The sequence below is a fragment of the Sebastes fasciatus genome, chromosome 13 (assembly GCF_043250625.1).
Source record: "Sebastes fasciatus isolate fSebFas1 chromosome 13, fSebFas1.pri, whole genome shotgun sequence".
Classification (NCBI taxonomy): domain Eukaryota; kingdom Metazoa; phylum Chordata; class Actinopteri; order Perciformes; family Sebastidae; genus Sebastes; species Sebastes fasciatus.
This window is the reverse complement of record NC_133807.1, coordinates 20,145,757-20,169,384: the sequence shown is the minus strand read 5'-3', so window position 1 is coordinate 20,169,384 and position 23,628 is coordinate 20,145,757. Positions and strand designations below refer to the sequence as shown.

Below are 23,628 nucleotides of genomic sequence, written 5' to 3'. Positions count from 1 at the left end.
GAAAACCTTCTAGCTCATATTTGAAGACAGCAAATCTCTCCAGTGTATTATTAAATCTTCACTTTAAAGGTGAACCTCTTTTCTCAAACCTTAAAAAACCCCAGAAAGAAATGGTGTAATATATAGTGTGAATTAAGCATTACCATTTAAATTAAGCTAGTTACATCTCCATTTAAATTAAACCACATCGCAACCTTACTTGTAATTAAGCTGTGAAAATATTCCCTAGACTCATCTGACAATACGTCACTATCCAATTAAAAACAGCCTCTCATTCTTGTCTTATTAATATGTGTGACATGTCTCTACTGGGGATTAAGAAATCTTCTGTTGCATGCAGGCTTGTCAACTTTTTTAGCATAATTTTAAAAGTTGCAAACACTAACTCATTAAACCCCCCTCTGAGTGAGCTCCTTTATCATTTTTAACCACCAGTGCATGAGCCCAGAAGACATAGTAAAACAATCAAAAGCTCTAGGATAGTGATTCTAATTTGCTTCTCTCTATTTCAGACTTCAGATTTCAGAAATGGCTGACTTTGAGGATTTCAGCAGACCAGGAGGGCAGGCCAATGTATCTGAGAGCTACCAGCTGAACCCGACCAGCGTGATCGTGTCCGTGGTCTTCTCCCTCATCTTCCTGCTGGGCACCATCGGCAACAGCCTGGTGCTCGCCGTGCTTCTGCGGAGCGGCCAGGTGGGATACAACACGACCAATCTGTTCATACTCAACCTGAGCGTGGCCGACTTCTTCTTCATCATCTTCTGCGTCCCTTTCCAAGCCACCATCTACTCTCTGGAGGGCTGGGTGTTTGGCTCCTTCATGTGCAAAGTCGTCCACTTCCTCATCAACCTCACCATGTACGCCAGCAGCTTCACACTGGCTGCCGTCTCTGTTGACAGGTATGTTCATTATTATCTATCAATCCCAGAAGAGAACATTTTTAATTTTGCACATGAACACACTACAGCATATTATATAACACAAATACTTACTGAAAAATCCACCTAACTACCAGGCTCATATGTGACATTTGAAACATCCATAACACTTTTCAAATTACCTTGAAATTATTGTTAACACAAAAGAGAACAGAGGGGATTGTTAGTGTTGGTAGCGCTGCATTTCCCATAAAGCACTTTGCTTCCTCTCACAAAAGGTTGTTGTTATAGGGCTGCAACTACAGTAATGATTATTTCCATTGTCAATCAATCTGTCAAACAGTTTTGCAATTAGCCAATTCATTGTTTAGTCTGTTAAATTACACACAAAATCACAAGTTCGCAAAGCCCAAGGTGACATCTTCAAATTGCTGGTTTTGTTCAACCAACTGTCAAAAACCCAAATGTATTCAATTAACAATGATATAAAACAGCAAATATTCACGTTGGAGGAGCTGGAACCAGAGGATGTTTAACATTTTCACTTGGGAAATGAAAATGAAAAATCATTATTCGAGTCAGCAGTAGTTGTGACTCATCTTCTTGTATCTCTCTCGCTTTACTTCATCAGATATGTACAGCATGTGTTAAGCGTCATGAGGGGAAATTACTTATAGCAGTCATTTAAGGTCTCAAATCACTAGTTCCTGCACTCATATACGCATTTTCTTCCCTATAATTGAAGATGCTAAATTCGAAGTTTAGAGCATGATTGATGGGATAGCTCCACACGGCTCTCAACATGGAGATGGCTGAGCCAACACTGTCTCATTCCCAACTCGTTAAATACCGTCGATTGGGCAGCGCCCCACGACATTGGAAACCGACGAAGTGACAGTATGTGACGAATCGGACTTTCAACTAACTCCAATGTAAACCCACCCGCGGCGTTATTCGGCGGTCGGAGCAAGTGACTTGGTATTAATGGAGCGAGAGTCAGCTCAGGGCGGGTGGGAGCGGTGTGGATGGGTCAAACAAACACAGGACTTTCAACCAGGAGACCGGTGTTTGTGTGTGTCCCGTGTGAAACTAAAAGTAACGTTGACTTATTTTGTCATGTCTGTTGTTAGTCATGTGACTATGGTATCGTCAGTCACGTGAGTCACGTGAGTCAAGTCAATTTTATTTATATAGCCCAAAATGACAAATCACACATTTGCCTCAGGGGGCTTTACAATCTGTACAGGATACGACATCCTCTGTCCTTTACAGTGCGACCCTCTCACCGGATAAGGAACCCCCCCCCCAAAAAAAACCTTTTAACAGGGAAAAAAGAAAAATGGAAGAAACCTCAGGAAGAGCAACAGAGGAGGGATCCCCCGTCCAGGGTGGACATACGTGAAATAGATGTCGTGTGTACAGACTAACAACATAATCAAATACAACATAGACAATCCATATGCCTAAATTAATACATATAATGAGAACATATGTGAGAAGGTAGATCCAGGAAGATGTCATGTCAAGCAGCTCCGTGGCGTCGACTAAATAAATAGAGCCAGAGCAACACGACCTCCTCCCCACGCCAAACAGATAGAGCCAGAGCAACACAACTTCCTCTCCACGCCAAATAGATAGAGCCAGAGCAACACGACCTCCTCTCCACGCCAAATAGATAGAGCCAGAGCAACACGACCTCCTCTCCACGGCAAATAGATAGAGCCAGAGCAACATGACCTCCTCCCCACGCCAAATAGATAGAGCCAGAGCAACACGACCTCCTCTCCACGGCAAATAGATAGAGCCAGAGCAACATGACTTCTTCTCCACGCCAAATAGATAGAGCCAGAGCAACACAACCTCTTCTCCGCGCCAAATAGATAGAGCCAGAGCAACACGACCTCCTCTCCACGCCAAATAGATAGAGCCAGAGCAACACGACCTCCTCTCCACGCCAGATAGAGTCATTAGTCACGTGAGTCGTTAGTCACTGAAGCTAACGTCAACCACGACCGTTTCCTCACTCTACCTAAGTGGTTGTGTTGTCTAAACCTAAACATCCTGTGAAAACGAAAGTTTATTTTGAATGGACACTGTGCATGTAATGAGCGTATCTTGACACACCGTCCCTGGTCCGTCCAAAAGTAACGCAAGAGGGATACACTGTGCGTCGGTCACCGATGCTGAGGGGCACCGATCAAGCAGCGATATTTGACAAGTTGGGAGTGAAAATGTGTTGGCTGAGCCGACGGCTAGCAGCTAACGGTGCTAACCACAGCAACCGTGCTGCCAGAGCTAACAGTGTCTGTTAGTTTCTGCACCACTCTATTAGTATGAACAGATTTTATAAGACAACAAAGGGCATCAAGCCTAAAAAAATCATTAAGGTAGGCTGTAAGGAGGCTTTCGTTCAAGTCCACACTTTTTCTGTTCATGCTAGGAATAATTTTAGATGCATTTAATTCATCCCAAATGTTATTTTTCTCATTTGAAGGTAAAAAAACAACTCCGGGAACATCAACAAGACCGCGGAGGTACACATTAATGGAATTAGTCAAAGACCCCATAAGACCTTACAGAGACACTGCATCTGTAATTGACCATCTTATGAGAGAATCATGCATTATCCCCGGCTGAAAATTACATCCCTCACAGAGTAAGAGCAAAGCCTTCATTATAGTTGTTGGGTAACACTGTCAGCTCAGTCAATATGGACAGAGTCGGATGAGCAGCTGCCCTCTGTAGCAGATGCCCTCTGCTCACACCGACTCTGTTTACACTTTAGAGGATTCAATAGATTTTTGAGCCAGACGTTTCCTCCCCGGTCTGGAAAAGAGCAGGCACATCCGAGTCGAGATGTTAATGGATTTCCGCTGTTTTCCTCCTCAGTTCCTGTGTAGCAAGTAAAGAAAAGGCAGCAGCTTACAATTACACTTTAGACCAGGAATCCCCAGCAGGAATTAAATCACAGTTCAGCCTGAATGAACACGCTCAGTCTTCTAAAGGAAAGTATTTGCTGCTGCAGTGAGCCGCCCACAGGCAGATCATACGTATACTGAGATTTTATGCCAGAGCAATATCCCATTTGAAAATGATTCAATATAGAACAAAACATTATTGCTTCTAATCAGGGAGTTAATTTGCACAAATACTTGAACTATGGTAACAGTACATACAGGGCACAAGATAACAATGCAGAGCTATTTACTCCAAACGTACGTCTGCGGCGGCTGCAATTCATGACTGTGTTTGGGCAAAAATCCAATATGTTCAGTTTTACATTTGTGAAGAAAATACTGAAACAACATCTGGATTGAGCCAGTAGTACATTTTGAAATTCAACCATGGCTCCATTTCACAGAAAACGTGGTGATTTTGTATCGTAACAGATTGTTTCTTATCTGCTTTTCTACATTTTAATTGGTCTCAGATTCAGCAAAACATTAAATATCCTCTCAGAAGCACGGAAACCAAAGCATGAACAGATGCTCATTAGCTCATGCTTTCTCATAAATTGGACAATTTTAGCCAAGCATACAGGGTCTGACTCTGAGTACTCACAGTTATTCAAGACACTGAGCCTCCATATGTGACAAGTAGGTTCAAGCTGCTGTTTTTTCTCCCTTTCATGTCGAACGTGAAGTGTCTTTGGCCCCATTTCAGTGAGGTTTCAAAGGCCAGAGAGGCTGTTGCCTCTGCTTCTGGAGAGCTGGCTGAAGTGTCCAGTAAATGCAGATGGGGAGGACGTGGATTTGCCGCTTTACCCAGAATCCCTGCCTCTGGGAAAAGAAGCTGCAAATACTCCCAGCATGTGGAATGTGGCAAATACATCTTTACATAGATGAACAAACCAGGTGATGGTGAAGCATAACTTCAGCAATAATAAGTGAAAAGCAGTGTTGTGACAGATTATTGAAAGAGATCTCTGCCATAAAACATCAGGCTCTTTCTTCATGATATACCAGGTGATGTGCGGTGGGATTTGCGCCTTTATCGCCTACCTGCTCAGCAACATCAAACGCACAGCACGAGGCACATGATGTTCTGTGCTATGCATGGTTTTACCAAGCGATGCATAGCACAATCACATCCTATTGAACATTCTACAAAAACCTTTCTGCATATATAACAGCCAGTTTGACATATTTCCCAAAGGTGTTTTCTATTCAATAAAACCCACAAACAGCGTGTGGTGTGAATGATTATCATCCAACAAAGAAGCCTCAGTGTGAGCCACGCTGCTCGTAACACTGAGTGTGGAGGTGGCAGCATCCTTGGTGGATTTTCCCTTCGCATAATAAACCTATTAGTGAAATAAACCAAAATCAGTCTTCACTCAGGCAATGCTTTCTGGATTTGATTTAAAGGAGCAGTGTGTAGGATTTAGTGGCATCTAGCGGTGATGTTGCAGATAGCAACCAACTGAATATCCCTCCGCTCACTCCTCCCTTTACAAGTGTGTCGGAGAACCTAAGTGAATGTCTCTCTAGTGTTTGGTTTGTCCGATCTGGGCTACTGTAGAAACATGGCGGTGCAACGTGGCGGACTTCTCGAAGAGGACCCGATGCATATGTAGATATGAAAGGTTCATTCTAAGCTATTGAAAACACAACGATTGTAAGGTGCATATACACTAATTCAAACCTTATAATGAATATAGTGTTCCGTTTCTGCCAATAAATCTGATTTGAGTTTCTTGAGTCTTTAAAGGGAAAATTCGCCACCTTGTATGTGGATGTCCAATCAGGGTTGCTGGTAAATGTAGTCCACTGAAGAAATAAATCCCCCAGTGTGTGCTATATTGACCGAGAAAGCTGATTTCTCCTGCTCGCAGAGCCGTGCCAGCTGTGCCTAAATGTACCAGGATGCATTGCGCGCGGGTGGCGAGTTTGCAATAAGCTCTCTTTTCTGAGTACTAAACAAAATATATCACAAAATATCAAAAAGGAAATATTCTTACACCCCAACAAAAATAATATAATCGTACACCTTCTGAATTCAAGTTTCTCTCTTACACCGAACTAAGACAGGATTACAGTAATTGCCTTGTTTACTCATCTTAAAACACACTTCATTCAAACGGGACAGTAACAAATTAATACTCACCAAACACATCTTCGTCACATTCTTCTTCTTCCAACAATCAGCAGCTCTGGTTTGGTCAAAATAAATCCTTAATCCACAGAGTAAGATGTGAAAATATGCCAGCTCTCCACACTGTTTTCCCCCACAGTATCTCTCTGCTGTGCGGCGGCCCGTGGAGCAGCTACCCCGCTCTCATTCCTTCTTCGGAGGCAGACCATTAAATTAGCAAAATTCAATGACAAAATGGTTCCAAAATTGGATCCTGCAGAAGGTCTCCAGCACACCTCTGTCCCAGTGAGGAGGAAAACTTTCATGCATAGTAACGTACACACAGTTCGTTCTCTCTGGGTTGTCGTCGCCGACAGCATCCAACAACAACTGCCCACGCTGACATTCATTAGGCCTACAGCACAAAGTGTGTATTTAGATGTTTATTACTATTATTTGTTTAGGCAGCACACGCTCTTTTGGTTAGTATCATTTCTGTTAATTGGCACAGGGGTGTGGTTTCACTTATTTTACCTGTTCACTTGGACTGCAGGATTTCACAAAAGAGGGTGAGTTAGGCTTGGACATTTTTCTGTTGACCGTCAGGTCCTACTTTAGTTTATCCATAACAGTTGTTGCTTGTCATTCTTTTCATTTAATAAACAAACACATCTGGATTAAAGTATGGATTTGTTTTACGCGTCAAAGTGAAGAGCTTCGTACTTAGCCTCTTAGCAGCTTTTTGATTGCAGTCGCTACAATAATATCCCTAATGGTACATGTCCACAGGCTCCGTCCTTTCCACGCTTCCCATTCATTGTCTATGTAAGCAGCCGGCAATGCATTCTGGTAGCGTGGCGGTGCGATTCGAGAGACGGACTGTCATGTTGCCGGCTCCTCATTTGCATAAAGTTGAGGTCTAAGCTACTTTATGCAAATTAGGGGCATCCGATGCGACTCGCCGCCACTGGAAACTCTCGAGAAACTTTTAAACTAAGTGTTGTCGATCCAAAATAAAGACAGATTCATCAACTGCATGATTTATTTCTCGCATAAAATGTGAAAATTTTTTGTGAAATAAGAGAAGAAAGTTTCCAATTGTTTCTGGTTTGAAAGCTGGGAGCAGCAGCCCACGAGGGAAAGCGTTTGTCCAATCAGGTGCCTTGTGTCTAGTGGCAGCCCATCAAGCGTCCAATGCTGAGAAGCGAGGCGATCCCTCGCGATAAAAAAAAGCCTGATCTGCGATTCCTTTTAAAGGAAATTTTGTGGCCACAATATCATTTATTGGATACTGAACTAAACTAGTTCACTTTATAGCTTCTGTCATAATATTTACAATGTTATGCAAATACAGATTTTAGTTACCTTTAATATGAAGCTCTAATTATGAAGAATTACACTCTTTCAGCCTATAATTATCACATTGCACCACTCTGGCTCAGCATGTGCACTAATTATCATGTTCCTGTGGTTTGGATCAAATATCAATGTGTTATTTTTCCTCTTTGTAGGTATCTGGCCATTCGTTACCCGCTGCGCTCCAGAGAGCTACGGACCCCGTGTAATGCAGTGGTTGCCATGGTGATCATCTGGGGTCTTTCTCTGGTCTTTGCGGGTCCTTATCTCAGCTACTACGACCTGATCGATTACGCCAACAGCACCGTGTGCATCCCGGGCTGGGAGGAGCAGAACCGGAAGGTGCTGGACACGTGCACCTTCATGTTCGGCTACGTCATCCCCGTGCTGATCGTGAGCCTCTCGTACACTCGAACCATCAAGTACCTGTGGACGGCCGTCGACCCGTTGGACGGCATGTCAGAATCCAAGAGGGCCAAACGCAAAGTCACCAAAATGATCATCATCGTCACCGTGCTGTTCTGCATCTGCTGGCTGCCGTACCACGTGGTGATCTTGTGCTACCTGTACGGAGACTTCCCGTTCAATCAGACCACGTACGCCTTCAGGCTGCTCTCTCACTGCATGGCCTACGCCAACTCTTGCGTCAACCCCATCGTCTACGCTCTGGTGTCCAAGCACTTCCGCAAAGGCTTCAAGAAAGTGTTCAGCTGCATCCTCAGTAAAAATGGGAGAAATAAGGTCCATGTGGTCCATGTAGCCAACACTGTGCCCGGGTTTGAAGCAGGCTCCACGGAGGTGTCGCATATGATCGAGGAGAACATACGACAGAATGAATGTGAGATGATTAACAGGCCGATCGGAGAGCCAAGAGAAGCCACAGTGACTCTGAATTTGCCTTTTCAGCGGCAGACTTGACAAGTGATTCAGCCTCGATGACGGGCTCATTACAGACTGCCTTATGTGAAAGACATGCAGCTAATATTTTAAAGAAATGTGTTAACATGTGTCATCATGACATTCACAGTGTTGGTGGCAAACAGGAGAGAAGATGTGTTAAGGTGTAAACAGTGAATCCACAACGGAAATTGTGTTTGTTTCATCATTTTTATTAAATAGTAACTCCCATAATGTTCCACTAACAGATACACTCAGTCAGAAAGGTTTGCTAGTATTTACTAAAAGTGAAAAGTTCTCAGTATTTCCTGTTTCCACCAATTGCCTTAACCATGGCCTGCACTTTAGTATTTATATAGGATCAGTGTGTAGGATTTAGTGGCATCTAGCGGTGAGGTTGCAGATTGCAACTAATTACCTCCGCTAATTCTGGATTCAGCTATTATTCATTTGACAACTTTTAGGACATAGTAATTTAAATGAGGGCTATTTAAGTGTTCATACTGGAAAATTGATTTATCTAAAAAAAAAAATCTTCTGATTTACAGACATCTCTTTATACATTCATTGGCCACAGACTCATTGGCGCTTTCAGTCCAAAATGGCAGCAGCGCTACCACTGCGCCATCTAGCGGAGTTTCATCTCTTTGCTTCTATACGCTTTGGTAGATATGAAGGGCTCATTCTAAAGGCCTCTACACACCGGGGACACTTCTTTCAATACATTTTTACAAACTGTAATTTGAGTCATGAGTACTCTCACACAGAACGCAAATATTATGCAGAAAAAAAAGTGACACTTTTTTTTCCGGAGAGCCAAGAGAAGCCACAGTGACTCTGAATTTGCCCTTTCAGCGGCAGACTTGCCAAGTGACTCAGCCTTGATGACGGGCTCATTACAGACTGCCTTATGTGAAAGACATTGCAGCTAATATTTTAAAGAAATGTGTTAACATGTGTCAACATGACATTCACAGTGTTGATGGTAAAAAGGAGAGAAGATAAAAGGAGTGTTAAGGTGTAAACAGTGAGTCCACAACGAAAATTGTGTTTGTTTCATCATTTTCATTAAACAGTAAGTGACCCAAGTGAAGGAGTTCAAGTACCTCGGAGTCTTGTTCGCGAGTGAAGGGACTATAGAGCGTGAGATTGGTCGGAGAATTGGAGCAGCGGGGGCGGTATTGCATTCGCTTTACCGCACCGTTGTGACGAAAAGAGAGCTGAGCCGGAAGGCAAAGCTTTCGATCTACCGGTCAATCTTCGTTCCTACTCTCACCTATGGTCATGAGGGTTGGGTCATGACCGAAAGAACGAGATCGCGGGTACAAGCGGCTGAAATGGGTTTCCTCAGGAGGGTGGCTGGCGTCTCCCTTAGAAATAGGGTGAGAAGCCGCTGCTCCTTTGCGTCGAAAGGAGCCAGTTGAGGTGGTTCGGGCATCTAGTAAGGATGCCCCCTGGGCGCCTCCCCTTGGAGGTGTTCCAGGCACGACCAGCTGGGAGGAGACCACGGGGAAGACCCAGGACTAGGTGGAGAGATTATATCTCTACTCTGGCCTGGGAACGCCTCGGGATCCCCCAGTCAGAGCTGGTTAATGTGGCCCGGGAAAGGGAAGTTTGGGGTCCCCTGCTGGAGCTGTTGCCCCCGCGACCCGATCCCGGATAAGCGGTTGAAGATGGATGGATGGATGGAGTAACTCCCATAATGAAAAAAAAAAAAAAAAAGCGACACTTTTTTTTTGGAATGAGGTCGCTTTTTCTGAGCTTTCTCACCGTGAATAAAGGCATCAACCAATCACGTTGTGCAGGACGGGTTGAGTTGCACCTTTCACAATAAAAGCGCCAGACATATAATAATCGCAGGCGAGTATTTCGCTTTTTCATGTCGTTTATTCGTCAAGCCCTCGATGTGTAAACGCCTTAAGGTAACGAAAACACAAGGATTCTTAGTTTCAGGTGATTAAACACTAATGAAAACATAGTTATGAATAAAAAAATGTCTGCCAATAGATCCACCGAAATCCTACACACTGGGCCTTTAAGTTTTTTCAGTATTTGATAATTATTCCAGCACCTTTTAAGAGCAGCACAGAATGTGTCCCATAATGTTACAGTATGTTTCACCTTTTCAAATGGTCTCAAAAATGTTCAAAGTCGTGTTGACTGTGGGGGTTAGGAGTGGCTCTTCATTTGACTTCAAACAACATTTGCTGCAGATTCAGGGTCATTGTCCTGCTCATAAAGTAAAATCATAAAGCCAGTCATCACACCACTGCAGTAGTTCCAACACCACACTCGACTGTAGCTTTTATGTTCTGTTACGGTAATCTCTGACGTGATCTTTTCCTCACATAAACTCAACCGCAACTGTAATCTGAGGACGTTATTTGGTTTGTTTGTTTTTTGTATCTTGCATGCAGATGCTGTTCTGTCTTGTCAAGATATTACTGGTTTGATTTAATTATATATGTTATGACACAAAAAAACTTTCAGATTGCGTGCAAACATGATATTCAGTTATATTTCAATTTCATACAAGCATTTACAATCTCAATTTTTTGTTGAAATATGCCTACATTCTGGCGTAAGAAGAAGTTTCCATTTAGTAAAAAGTTTATTTGATAAATATTAAACGGTTCTTGGTAGAAGACTTGAGTCTTTTTTTGGAAAAACTGGGCACGTTTTCTTGCTTTACTTGTGTTTTGCAATGATTGTATCCATGGCATGTTTCTCTATGGTGTAAAAATATTATATATTTAACTGAATATGTTTATCAATGAGTGCACTTAAGCAGTTAAGAGTTGTGTATTTTAAAAGGTGTGTATTTTTGTGTATTTAAAAGCTGTGAAATGATTCTAATCATTGACATTGTTTGTTTTGTTTCAAATGACAGCAGATCTTCAGTATCTCTCTGTTTCTCTGTAAGCTTGTGTCCTACCTCAGAAGTGTGAAAAGAAAACCTTCTCGTCTTTTAGCTGTGTTCTGCTCAGATTGTGTAAGATGCAATTTTTCTCTTGCGAGTTTCATTTCCAGACAGAACGTCCTCCTTTGCACTGAACAATTCCCCTCCAGTTTGTTTTCAGTGATTCTGCCTGTTGCATCATACGGTGTATAAAGTATCTCTCTATTTGTTCGGTTTCACCATGTCGACTTTTCAAACGTATAACAGCCTGTAGATTTTATGAAATAGATATTTATCAAAATGTTTTAGAACACAATGTAATATAGGCTACACTTAAATTACCAAATGAAATATTTTCTGCTGTGAGATTTTAGTGACGGTTTTATTCTATTCAAAGTGTGCATAAACTGAGTGAATGGAAATAAACCAAATAATATTATAAAAAATGAAATACATAAACTGCTTCAAAAACTGTCTCTTTGACATCCACCTATCTATCTATCTATCTATCTATCTATCTATCTATCTATCTATCTATCTATCTATCTATCTATCTATCTATCTATCTATCTATCTATCTATCTATCTATTCATCCATCCATCCATGGATCATTACAAATAAAAAATAAAATTATATTAATTTGTGGTGTACAGGAATTGCGAACAGGAATGTAGTGAATGCATATGTGTAATGAGATGTCATATATATGTGAAGAGGTGTAAACAGTAAAGGTAGAGTGACAGTATAAAGGTAAAAGGTAAAGGAGACTCTACATAATAAATAGGTGGTGTATCTCATGTGATTTTGGGGGGCTTGCAGGGAGTGATGAGGTCCAAGCACAGAAACCACATATGTAAAAATCTATGTGGAAAAAGTCAGGAAAATATAGAGTGCTCCGGGGATGACATATTATCTCCACAAATGAACACCACTTTTATGATTTTTGAAGTGTAAATGCAATCGGCAGAAGTAAAAAGCTAACGTTAGGCTTTAAACGAACTACTCCGCGAACGCATGAGCACACAAACACAACGACGCTGTAAAGGTGGACGAGTGGACGTGATGATGTTTGGTAGTCTCATTTAGCCACTTTTTTTAAAACATGAAAAAGCTTCAGAATGAGTGGGGCATTTATTATAACAAAACGTTAAAATCTCTTCAGCTTGTGTTAACCACAGACCTTATTTCAGGCATCTAACTAAAAACAGTTAAAAAAACCCATTGACTTCCAGACGAGGGAAGTGGAGGTGTTAAAATGCTAACTCCTTTCCGGGTTTTAGGACTCATTCCTGCACCACTCTATAGTCTATGGTCCAATCCCAATGTCCCGCCTAAGGCCTTAAGCCCTGAACCCTCAGTGACTTGACTGACATCACCTGGTACGTGTTTGAGTGCGAGAGGCTTCGAGGGCTTGAAATAGCATAAATATGATTGGGACGGCACTTTGCGGCGACACATCCCGTTACCTTGACAACGGCAATTGTGGGTTTATATTTAACGTGTTTTTTACTGCCTGATTTTAACGTCTTCCAGGCTCTTGCCTTACGAGACGAGAGGTAACTGTCAAAAAAATCCAATTTACTTGTTTTGTCAAACTTCATTAAGCAAAATTAAAAGAACTGGTTGGTGATAAACCAGGCGTGTAATATATAGCCTATCCATCTTAAAACCTTAATGTTAATGTTTCTGTGTAACTTTAAATATGCCTGGCTGAACATCCATGTGCCGTCCTCCCTGTTTATCGTTTTTTTCTTCCCCTGGTAACCGTGGTAACCCTGTATTTAACATCACAATGCTATGGATTATGGATATTTCCCTCAAGCAAAATGTACAGAAATGTAGACTAATGGAAAGTGTTCATAAAGGGCTCAAAATATCTGCGAGAGAGCCGTCAATGACTTGATGATTTGACATTGGGATTGGGCCTGAATCTGTTCTGGGAAAACAGGAAATATCAGGAAATATCATGTTGCTTCCCCTGCCTATTGCTGCTTTATGCTTTAAGCCACTGTTTGATGCTGCAGCAAAATATGATACTAACAAGCAGAGCAGAGCAGAGCAGATCCCCAAGAGATCCAAGAGATGGTGAGAGCAGAGCTGCAGGCATCACCGGGCATCACGCTAAACTTAAAAGACGACACTAATGAATAAATTAAGATTGTGTGAACCCCACTAAATTCACATTATATAATGGTGTTCTTCTACTAAGTTGTACTTTTTCTATTGGATTTCTGTGTGCACAGCAGGGCAAAACAAGAGGGAAATGATCAATAAGCTGTGATGTACAATAACCATGTTACATACAGTTCATACACGAGCTTTGGTTGCAGACACGTGCTGGATGACCTGAGAGATCTGACAGGGTCATAACCGATAAGCACGTCAGAGGTGTACCGTGGACCGTTACCATAAAGACATCTATTATAAGATGTGGCTGCCTTTAGTCCTCAATGGAAGACCAGAGAAAGAGACGCTGCAATAACGAATAACGCACCACGAACAAGTGTTACTCATCACTGTGTCAAACACATTGCCATCAATGTGTCCACTGGCATGTGGAGACGAGAGTGTGACACTGGAATAATTATAGGGTCTTTTTTTAGCGGTTAATACATCATTGCATTTCATACTTTCACATTTTCCCTCTTTTATGAGCAGCCTGTTGTCCCGCTCTGCTGTCTAGAAGTGTCTAGAGAAGCAGTGTTCTGATGTGTATAGTTGTGAGAGGAGATGAACTGTGGATTTCCGTGAATCATCATTTTCATTCAGCAACTGACGCCAAAGCTACTGACTTATTTATTTATTATTTCTATTTCATTTATTATTTCTATGTTGTGTCTTTCTTCTTCTCATGTCTTTCTTTTGTCTTTTATTTTGAGGTAGTCTGTGATGTTCAACTGAGATTATGTAACCAGCAAGAAAATATAAAAATAAGACTGCTGCTTTCACAATAAAGCAACAGAACAACACATTCTTATGTACAGGTACAGTACAGGTTTTTCTCTTGCAATCATGAAATAACAGCAGATGAAATAAAATGATCCGCACTAAAAACATCTCCATTATCAGAGAAGTTGGATGTGCTGCCGCTGAGGGAACAACGCTATTACTAAAACGCACATTTTGCACTCAGATGAATCAAAGTGGGGTCAGAGTGAGTGTTCTTTTCATCAATGCTTTATGTGATGTAGCTGGGGAAATTAAGCCTGTTAGGCTGGAGGTGGTTGTAGAAAATATTTACCTAACTCTCAACCTTGAGAGTCTTTGTCGGTGCTGCGGTTGCTCTGGAAACCACGGCGCAATTAACCTTAGAGATTGTTTAAGGGTATAGTCATGTTTTCACAATTTTGAAACTGCAGTTTTTCATCGGTTTTGCTGAAAAAGGTTCAAAATCCATCTATGAAAGGACTTGTTTAATAAGTAGAAGTTTTGTAGATGTTGTTACGATCTGTGATTAGATTGGTGCCACGCAGACACAAACAGCAAACAGCTCAAGATGCGAGCTCTTCAGGTTTTACTATTTGATAAACAATTCTACCTCCAATGTGCCAAAGGGAAATGAGATTTCTATGTTTGGTTAAAGTCGGCTGATTGTTCTACCTAATGTGAATCCTTCGTTACTGAAATAGGCTGCAACTACAAAAGTGCATTTAGGCTATCAGTGGTGAGCATTTGATGAAACAGAGTGAAGCTACAGCAGCACAAGGAAAAGCTAATAATCTGAGCTCATAAAGAGAAGGAGAGAAACGTTGGAGGAGGCAATCACTGCTCTCCAAGGATGGCTGGAGATGCTATTGAAGCTGTAGATGGAAGTGATGGGTTTATAAGACAGATGGTGGAGTTACACTTGGTGCATTGATGTTCTCTATAGGTTTAAAAAAGAAAACACATTTTTTTTTCTTGGTACGACTATCTACACAACATGAAACATTTGAGTTTTCTTCATATCCCCACAGACCCCAGAGGTCTACTTCTTGTCATATCTCACAGGTGCTTTATATCATCCCAATTTTTCATAACTTTGTCAATCAATTTGTTCCTAATTACTTCATGTGTTCTGTTTCCCTTTTAATTAGTGCTTTTAAGAAAGACCAGTGTATTGGGGTCCTGGGAGACATCCAGTCAAAAGCACCCAATTACAGCCTACGCAGTTAAAATATTTAAAGGGACTATTTGTAACTTTCAGAAATGCTTGTTAACAGAGACACCTGTGGCCGTTAAGTCAACGAAAGTCAGCGACGGGCACGCGCTTGTGCTCGCTCTACATAGACATGAACGAGCATCGCTGAAAACAGTGAGGCGACACACGTCAGCTAAAACCACAATATCACTCTATATTTCACCTGCTTGGCAGTAATGTTAGCTGACCAGACGAAGGTCTCTCCATGAATCAATGCTGATCCTACTGTTGGCTTTTCCTGCCTCAGCTGAAGCAGGAAGAGAAACGTTCTCCCGAATGCGCCCGGAGGGAGTCACCGGCACCCGGTCGAAGACGATAACGTAACTCGCTGCGAAGCCCCTTCACTTCACAAGACACGGGAAACCTCTGTTGGTCTGGAGGAGCTGCAGCATTTATTTCTGCACAAAGGTCTACTGTACATTCACTAGATATTCTCAGAGCTAAACTAACTCTTCTGCAGTGTGTAGTGAGCGCGCGTTCACGTCTAGAGGTGGAGCGAGACAGCGAGAACGCGCGCGGTGTGTGTTAGTGAAGGCAAGCAGATAGCGGAGTGCGGACTTCAGCCACACGCGAGCGTGCATATGCGAGCGCGCATGTGTCCCGACCTGGTACATTTATACGCTTAAAAAGTTGCAAACAGTCCCTTTAAAATAGAAGAAATAAATTGGGTAAAACTTCATTTTACAGGTACGCAAATTTCCTGGTGATTAGGTGATAATTAGCAAGTAACCTATTTGAAATTTCTTTGGAATTACTGCCAGATTACTCCAACATTTACCTCAAAATTTATCAAAAAATTACTTTATTATAAACATGATTTAATAATGATATGCTAAAATAGCATATAATGGTTAAAACAGGGCCCTTAGGTTTGAGAAGCGGCTGTGCGCTGCTCTTCATCGGAGCTGGAAAACCAAAACTAATATAAAAACACTTCTGATCAGGCACAGATCTCACCATTGTGTGACTTATTGTCTAAACAAATGTAACCTGGTAGCTAATGTCATGATTCAGGGATTCTTTTAAGAAATTTCAGCTAGCGGAATATAATTATTAAATAATGTTTATAATTAAGTAATTTTTTACTTCCTAATTTAAAGTATGATTCACTATCAGGGAGGTAGGGGTGCTCTGTCATTGTGAAAGAGACAGACACAGGTTACCTCATGTGCTGTGTCTATTTTCGTTTTACACAATATGCAAATTAACTTTCCTAATAATAATTATCTGTTCTTTTTCTTCAGAAGACATTAATTACACAACTAATAATTTTTTCAGAAGAAATAAATTAACATTTTTTCTAGGATTACAGTAGTTCATTCATGGGGTCCCCAGTTGGTAGTCCTTGTATGTTTAATAGGTTGGTAGGATGAGGGTTAATCAAAAAGTTAAATTACCAAAGTTACAGACATCAAGTACACACATTTACTCACTGTATGTGCAATTTGACGATGCTGCCAGAGGAATAAAGAGCTAAAATTACTATAATCATCATAATTACGTAGCTGTTTAATTGTGAGTTCATCTTGACATTTTGTGCAGTGAAACGTGTTTAAAATAGGACACTATCATCATGTGATACAACAGGAAACTGACCTGATCTCCTACTCAAAAACTCTTACATTTCTGTGTGTGGATCAGCCTCTTGTGTGCTTTATTGCATAAAACCAGTATATCCATTTCAGACCTTTATATCCAACCTGACTCCTCAGTCGATTGAGGTTACGAACTCGTGCCTCTGTGACTCAAAGGAGGACGTGAGTGAAATGAATGGCGGTCAGCGTGTTGCAGAGATCTCATCCACAGTAGCAAAAAGAAACAACAGGTAGCAGGATGTAGCCGAACAGCATCTTTGAGAGGTGTGAAATAACTGCGTCAAAACACCTGCAGTGCAGCTGTGTTCACTACACACACACACACAGACACACACACAGCTGTTAAAGATTTAAATTTAGCTTGAAAACCTAACTAATGGTTATTTCTTTGATTTAACTCCACAAGCTGCTTAAAGGGAATGACTAAACAGTGTGCCCATATCACCAAAAGAGGCTGGTTAATCAATCTAGTTCTGCAAATAACAACTTATTTTCATTATCGATTAATCTGTTGATTATTTTCTTGATTAATCGATTAGTTGTTTGGTCTATAAAATGTCATAAAATGGTGAAAAAATGTTGATCAGTGTTTCCCAAAGCCCAAGATGACGTCCTCAAATGTCTCGTTTTGTCCACAACTCAAAGACATTCAGTTTACTGTCATAGAGGAGGAAAGAAATAAGCTTGAATTAGAGAATTTGGACTTTTTTTTCTTAAAAAAAATTACTCAAACCGATTAATCGATTATCAAAACAGTTGATTTAATAGTTGACAACTAACCGATTAATCGTTGCAGCTCCTAATCGATCATTAGTCCAATATGAGCCTGTGGGTTGAGCGCTCTACTAACACAACACGGCAGCATCAGCCTTATTTGCTCTAAACACCCTGCTCATCTAAACAGCTCTCCCTGAGTATGAAACATTGATTGTCTTTGAGTCAATGAAAAAAAAAGCAGGACAATTCCTCCAGGGTAATCTGCAGGAAATTGATTATCATTTATCTAATATATAAATCAATATGTAAACAGACGGAGGAAGAGAGAGAGCAGTGTTCGTGTTTTGCTGGTTATTCAGCAGGATTTCACAGTTAAACAGTTCTCTTCAAACACGATTTAGTTCTGTTTCTACATTCAGAAAACACATTGATCCACAATTCATTCTCAGTGTATCATCCGATATGCTTGTCCAAACGGTTTTGGTGGAAGAATCTCTGAGATAAACACAGCATATCAAATATTACCAGCGAAATAAGAGCACCCCCTTCAGTCGGTGACGTGACACTGCCGTTAAACTCAAAACAGATGCTGTGGCATTCTGGGATTTCAGCGTGTCGGGGGAACCTTTAAGTTATGCTCCAATGCCAACATGCTGATCTACGCTTGCTTGCGTGCAGCAAATGACAACGAAAGTCAATAACACTCAAGTGCTGGTTTATTGCATGTATTTATTGTCCAGGTACCTTTAAATGGTAACCATGCTAGTTAGTGAACAAAAACAGGTCCAGGGTTCTGGATGTGCTGACTGGGCTGCTGGTTGATGACAGATTTAACTTGTACATATTTACATAGAAAAGGTGGAATAGTGACGGACATTAAACAAGAAAGACAAAATAAGAATAAAAAAAAAAAAGTCTAAACAAAAACAATGTAAGAAAATCCCCGGTATTTATGTCCCACACTGCAGACATCATTAGCATAGTAATAAAGGCACTCTGATGTTTATTATATACATTGATCTTAAATAAGGGAACTTTTGGGGCTTTCACAGTAAGAATCATAAACAGATTTGATACTCTATATTTCAAAAGAAATAAACAATGAAAATACTTTTAGTATTTAACTTGACCATGTGCTCAATAATGTATAATTTAACAGACACTGGAGGCAGTAAATATATTAAACTGATTTAAGTTAAGAATCTAAAAAAAAAAAAAAAAAAAAAAGCAAACAGCATTTCAAGAAAGGAGATATTCCTCATTCTGGGTTTCTATGCAACAGCACATACGATACACTCTGGCTTCAAGGTCCACTTATCTTTCTGCCTATTATTCCATAACAAAAGGCTTTTATTATAGCACATTCCTCACTATGGACTCCAGCACAATGCAGAGGTGCAGAATAAAAAACACGGTGGCCTTGAATCTTAATGTCACGTTGCTTCCCCCAGCATGATTTTTACTTTCATTTCAGTTTGTGTTATTCCTGTGCAAAAGTTTCATTCACACCGCCAAATAGAGGGGATGGGAAATACAAATTGTCTTTCAGCGTCGCGATAATAAGAAGGTCTACATGTCCTGAAAGCTCCATATGAATGTGATGCTGATGATCATAACACGATGCGCATCAGAAAAACTGCAATCACATTGCAAAGAACATTCTGGTCTTTCACGCAAGAGCTTCAATGATTTAATATAAAAGAATGAATAACAAGGATAGCGAATAATAAGTGCAGTCAGAAAATGAAGGGGAATCAGTGGAATTAAAGAGCGTGCTTACACTATCTACTACTTTTTTTTCTCTTTGGTGTAACGTGATCTATCAAAAGTAGATCATTTGCTCTAAACAATTCCTTCCTTCCAGGCACAAGATGCAGCTGTGATAAGCTAGAGAAGGCTACAGATCAGAGCTCTTAACCGATTGATCAACTAAGCAAGTGATTCAAAGTGTAAGATGGTAAGTTGGGGATCGCAGGTGTGAACATGTACGGACCTCGAAGCTGGAGAAAATAAACTTGATGTAAACATAATAAACGCAACATTTCTGTGACTGTTAGCCCTCCTCTACTCTGACGGTAAAATAGAGCACTTACAGAGTGTTTAAATATGCCTTTATGTGACCTTCACTGCACAAACATCAACGTACGATAGTATTCTGATGACATTCACTGGCCTTCTCATTCAAATGCGGTTATATAACTTCTGTTGAACAGGTTCAAGCAGCCTCTCTGCACTGCGAGCATGACCTCGAGTGTGCAGGTCTGCAGATAAACAACGGCAACCTCTAAAGCTGAAGGTAGCACTTGACTTTAGAAACTGAAACCAAAACAGCATCTTTCAGTGTTTAACTGGAAATAATACAAAGAATATCAAGCCAACTAGCCTCCTAAGAATAACTGTTTTTAAAATATTCATTCATTGAAGTCGAATTACTCATCCACAGTCAGGATTCATCATCAGAATTGTAAAACATAAGGTTTTACAACCTGATTGTGTCTAATTGTTTTGAAATGTTCCTATATTATCTCTTTAAGTTGAATTTTGAAGTTCAAAGTTTAAGTTAATGAATATAAATGTAGTTTTTGGATTGGGGGAACCAACTTGCATAGATATTCACCTTGTGCTTTCCAATCATAATTTGTCTTTCCAATTTTTTTTTTTACAGTACTATTGCATCTATTGTGTTATTTTCAACTGGGTTGGGTAAAAACAATGCAGCAGAAGACTGTACATAAACATAGCCACTGGCTACATTCACATGCAGTATACACCAAATAACCAGCAAAATGAAACAACCTGCACAATATACAGTAATGCAACTAGGCATGGGCAGATTTAATGGCACGATTATCCTGGCTAGAATAACTGCAATTCATGATCCTGATAATCATCAAAATAATGGAATCACTTTACCTTACATTTGACATTATTTTTATTGCATCACAGAAGGGACAATTCTTTATTTAGTGAACATCCTTTTTCGTGAAACAATCTTAAATAAGGTCATCATAACTCATAAGGTATCCCTGCTTAAATAAAGGATACCATTTTTTTTAAATAGCAATAGAGTCTGTTCTTTCTTACATGATAATTCTGGTATTTTTTTTAAATCAGTCTCTATTTTTCACTTCTCTACCATGATAGTGATTTTTAAAGTCACTCGTGAGGATATTCACGATAGTGGAAATTCCCCATGATGAATTTATTTTGAGTGTTTTTATCGCAATTTGTGATCAAATCTTATATTGTTCCATGCCTAAATGCAGCCTAATAAAACAGCCCTTCAACAAATAATAATGTTGTGTGTTTCTTATATCCATAACAACACCATCACAAAATTTGAGCCTCAAAAAAGACCAAAAATCCTTTCCTGCAGTGTCAAAAATTACCATAATCTTAAATTAAAAGTACCATTTTAAGACACTGGGCTGTTGTGCTGGATTACAGTAGACTGTACAGGGGTTTCCATTTTTCTGGTCACTCATGTTTGATGCTTTAGAGATTCATGTTACGCTGAGACATAGTCAGTGGCATATAATCCAATGAAAGTGCAGCCTGATTGAATACCACAAAATAAAAGTACTGGTAAGTGAAGTATTAAAAGCACTAAGAAGAGCACAAACATTAGAGTCCAGAGGGCTCTTATACAGTGAATAAAACAAACAAAAATCAGCCCTAAAAAGGATTTTGATCGTCTTCAACAGGAACGATGCTCCTGCTTCGATAGGATTGAAAATGAGCATTTTTAAATACTTAAATAGATATAAAATTTTGTTATCTTTTAAAACAAACTGTACACATCTGTTACCAATACATATAAAAAAGACAAGTGTGGTTACTTTAGAAAGGACACCCTCTGATACATCATATCAAAAATATGTAGCTTTAGTAGCACTTTTGTTCCTTCATTTATCTAGTAAACATTACAATGCTACATTACACTCCCAAGAAGTGAATGAGGTCTTTTTTCTTCTAGTCCAACGTCTCTGCAGTGGTGCTACCGAGTCACAAGTCGTCCATTGTGACCACTGCTTGATCTTCAATTCTAGATCCACTTCTACTGTATCACTTTCTTCTCCGCTCTCAATCCTAAAACACTTCCTCTTCACCATCCAGTCGCTCCATCACACGCTGCCTTCCTCTTCCAACGTGACCTTCAATCGATTTTTTCCACTTTCCCGATAATCTTCTCCTCAAAGATGGGCAAGATAGCGTCATCTTCACGTACCTCTTCAAACACCACCCCGCAGTCAAACTCGTCGCTTACCTTCTTGAAATAATATCTAAAAAAGAAGGCGAGGAAAAAAGTCAGCTTCTCCGGGTTAAAAGTTGTGACCTTTACTGACACTGGGCCTTATTCACCAACCGCTCTTAACAAGAAATGTATTCTTAAAAGCCACTTACGCAGTGACTCTGACCTTCACACAATATTTTCTCAGTTGGGATTCGTTCTTAGGTAAGAGAACAGAATCTGTCCACACTCAAGAGCACACATTTACGCACATTTGAGTGCGGACATATTTGTGCAACATAAGTGATTATTGCGTTTTCTTCAATTCTACAGTTGCATAAAATAGGATTTAAATTATCATATTATTATTTATATGGTATTCTGTCGTCCACTTCCTGCAGAAGTACCTCCGCTTCAGAACCATTCAGTTTCTTTTAAGTTTAGAGTCCGGTAATCCACCCTCTTCAGACTTTTGTTTGGGCGTTTCAATTTCTGCGTGTGCACACGGCCCTGCAGTCTCATGCCGTTTTATGTTGATTAGCAGAGCGTTTACGTGCTAATTAGGATCAACTGCTTTCAACTTACGAGGACAATCGGATTCATCATTATAAGAACACAGGCATACGAACAACTCTGCGGTTTAAGAACACGTCGTGAATCCGACGTAGACTTTTCTTAGGACCTTTCTCAAGAACAAACTTAGGAAGATATTGATGGATGAGGCCCGATGTGCCCATTAGTGGTTTTATACTTCAGTTTGAGATGATCAAGTTTAAAGATTTGAGATTCACTTGGCAAAATAAGCATATCATTTTTAATCAGCACATCATGCTATAATTCATCATGCCCCTATAATTTGTCAAAAATGTGGCGTTCAGTGTCTCGTTCACAGACACTTCGACATGCAGAAAGAATGACCCGGGATCAAACCGCCAACCTTGTGATTAAAGATAGTAATGAACTATGGCCCTTCAGAGTTAGAAATTCAATTGCATCTACATAAAGATGATCACAAATGTGTTGCAATCCTTTTAATAAAAATGCTAAATCTTAATGCAATCCTGCTTACTGATTAGTAAAGAATACATTTGGTTGTGATACATCTCTCAGGTTCTGTGCATAGACGTCAAACAGCTCCGTAAATCTCACCTGTAATTTCCTTTCTTTGTTAGCAGCTCTTTGAACTGGCCCAGTGTGACGACCCTCCCTCTGACAGACGTCCTGTACGGTATCAGCTCCTCACAGAAGTAATACGCCACAGTGATATTTTCACACGGCTGCTTTTTAGTGGCTTTGTGTCTGCAAATGGAAAAGACAGAAACCTATTAAGAAAATGTGGAGCGTTCCCCATTATTAAAGTCCACGCTTCAAAGTTATGAAGAATAATTTTCACAAATGGAAAAAGGACCCCAGCTTGGAAAATTGTCTTTTAAAAATGGGTCATGATTCTGAACTTAATAAAAAAAAAAAATAATTCCTGACATTAACAAGCAGCTGTCTCTACTGACAGTAAGTCCTGCACTTTGTGAAAGGTTTTTACATAACCCCCTAAAAAATAATGAGGAACTCAAAATCAATCTCTCTAATCAATATGTGCAATTACAGATACTGAAGAGCGAAGAGAGAAACAATCAAGCATCCTCTTTCTGGTTCACATGCTGACTGACTGCTAACCGGTGAGGAAAAAGCAGCGTCTTTCAATAATCACTTCTGCAGGAAGCAACACTGAGGCTCTCCAAGGACAGCTTGTATAGATAGAAAACAACAATAACATGGTAAACACGGAAAATAACAAGCA

At 40.3% G+C, this 23,628-nt stretch overlaps 2 protein-coding genes across 6 annotated transcripts in view; one reads left to right on the top strand and one right to left on the bottom strand.

The window, feature by feature from the left end:
* The first annotated feature begins 528 nt into the window (after positions 1-528).
* On the top strand, positions 529-11,472 carry galr2b (galanin receptor 2b). The gene is made up of 2 exons (XM_074656051.1): positions 529-902; positions 7,466-11,472. The coding sequence occupies exons 1-2, from the start codon at positions 529-531 to the stop codon at positions 8,226-8,228; spliced, it is 1,137 nt and encodes a 378-aa protein (XP_074512152.1). The 3' UTR covers positions 8,229-11,472.
* Positions 11,473-19,073: 7,601 nt separating this feature from the next.
* axin1 (axin 1) overlaps positions 19,074-23,628 on the bottom strand; it is a 41,802-nt gene continuing 37,247 nt past the window's right edge. For all 5 annotated transcript variants that reach the window (XM_074656037.1, XM_074656034.1, XM_074656035.1 and 2 more), the window contains 2 exons: positions 22,980-23,129; positions 19,074-21,882 (listed from right to left, as the gene is read on the bottom strand). In XM_074656037.1, coding sequence (XP_074512138.1) covers positions 21,756-21,882; positions 22,980-23,129 — 277 coding nt within the window. In that variant the 3' untranslated portion in view covers positions 19,074-21,755. The remainder of the gene's footprint in view (positions 21,883-22,979; positions 23,130-23,628) is intronic.

What these genes read in the sequence shown, in the direction of transcription:
- galr2b (XM_074656051.1), top strand. Translation starts at nt 529, where the DNA reads ATGGCTGACTTTGAGGATTTCAGCAGACCAGGAGGGCAGGCCAATGTA. An exon ending in GCTGCCGTCTCTGTTGACAG is followed by an intron (nt 903 to 7,465) that starts GTATGTTCATTA and finishes TCCTCTTTGTAG; the next exon opens with GTATCTGGCCATTCGTTACC.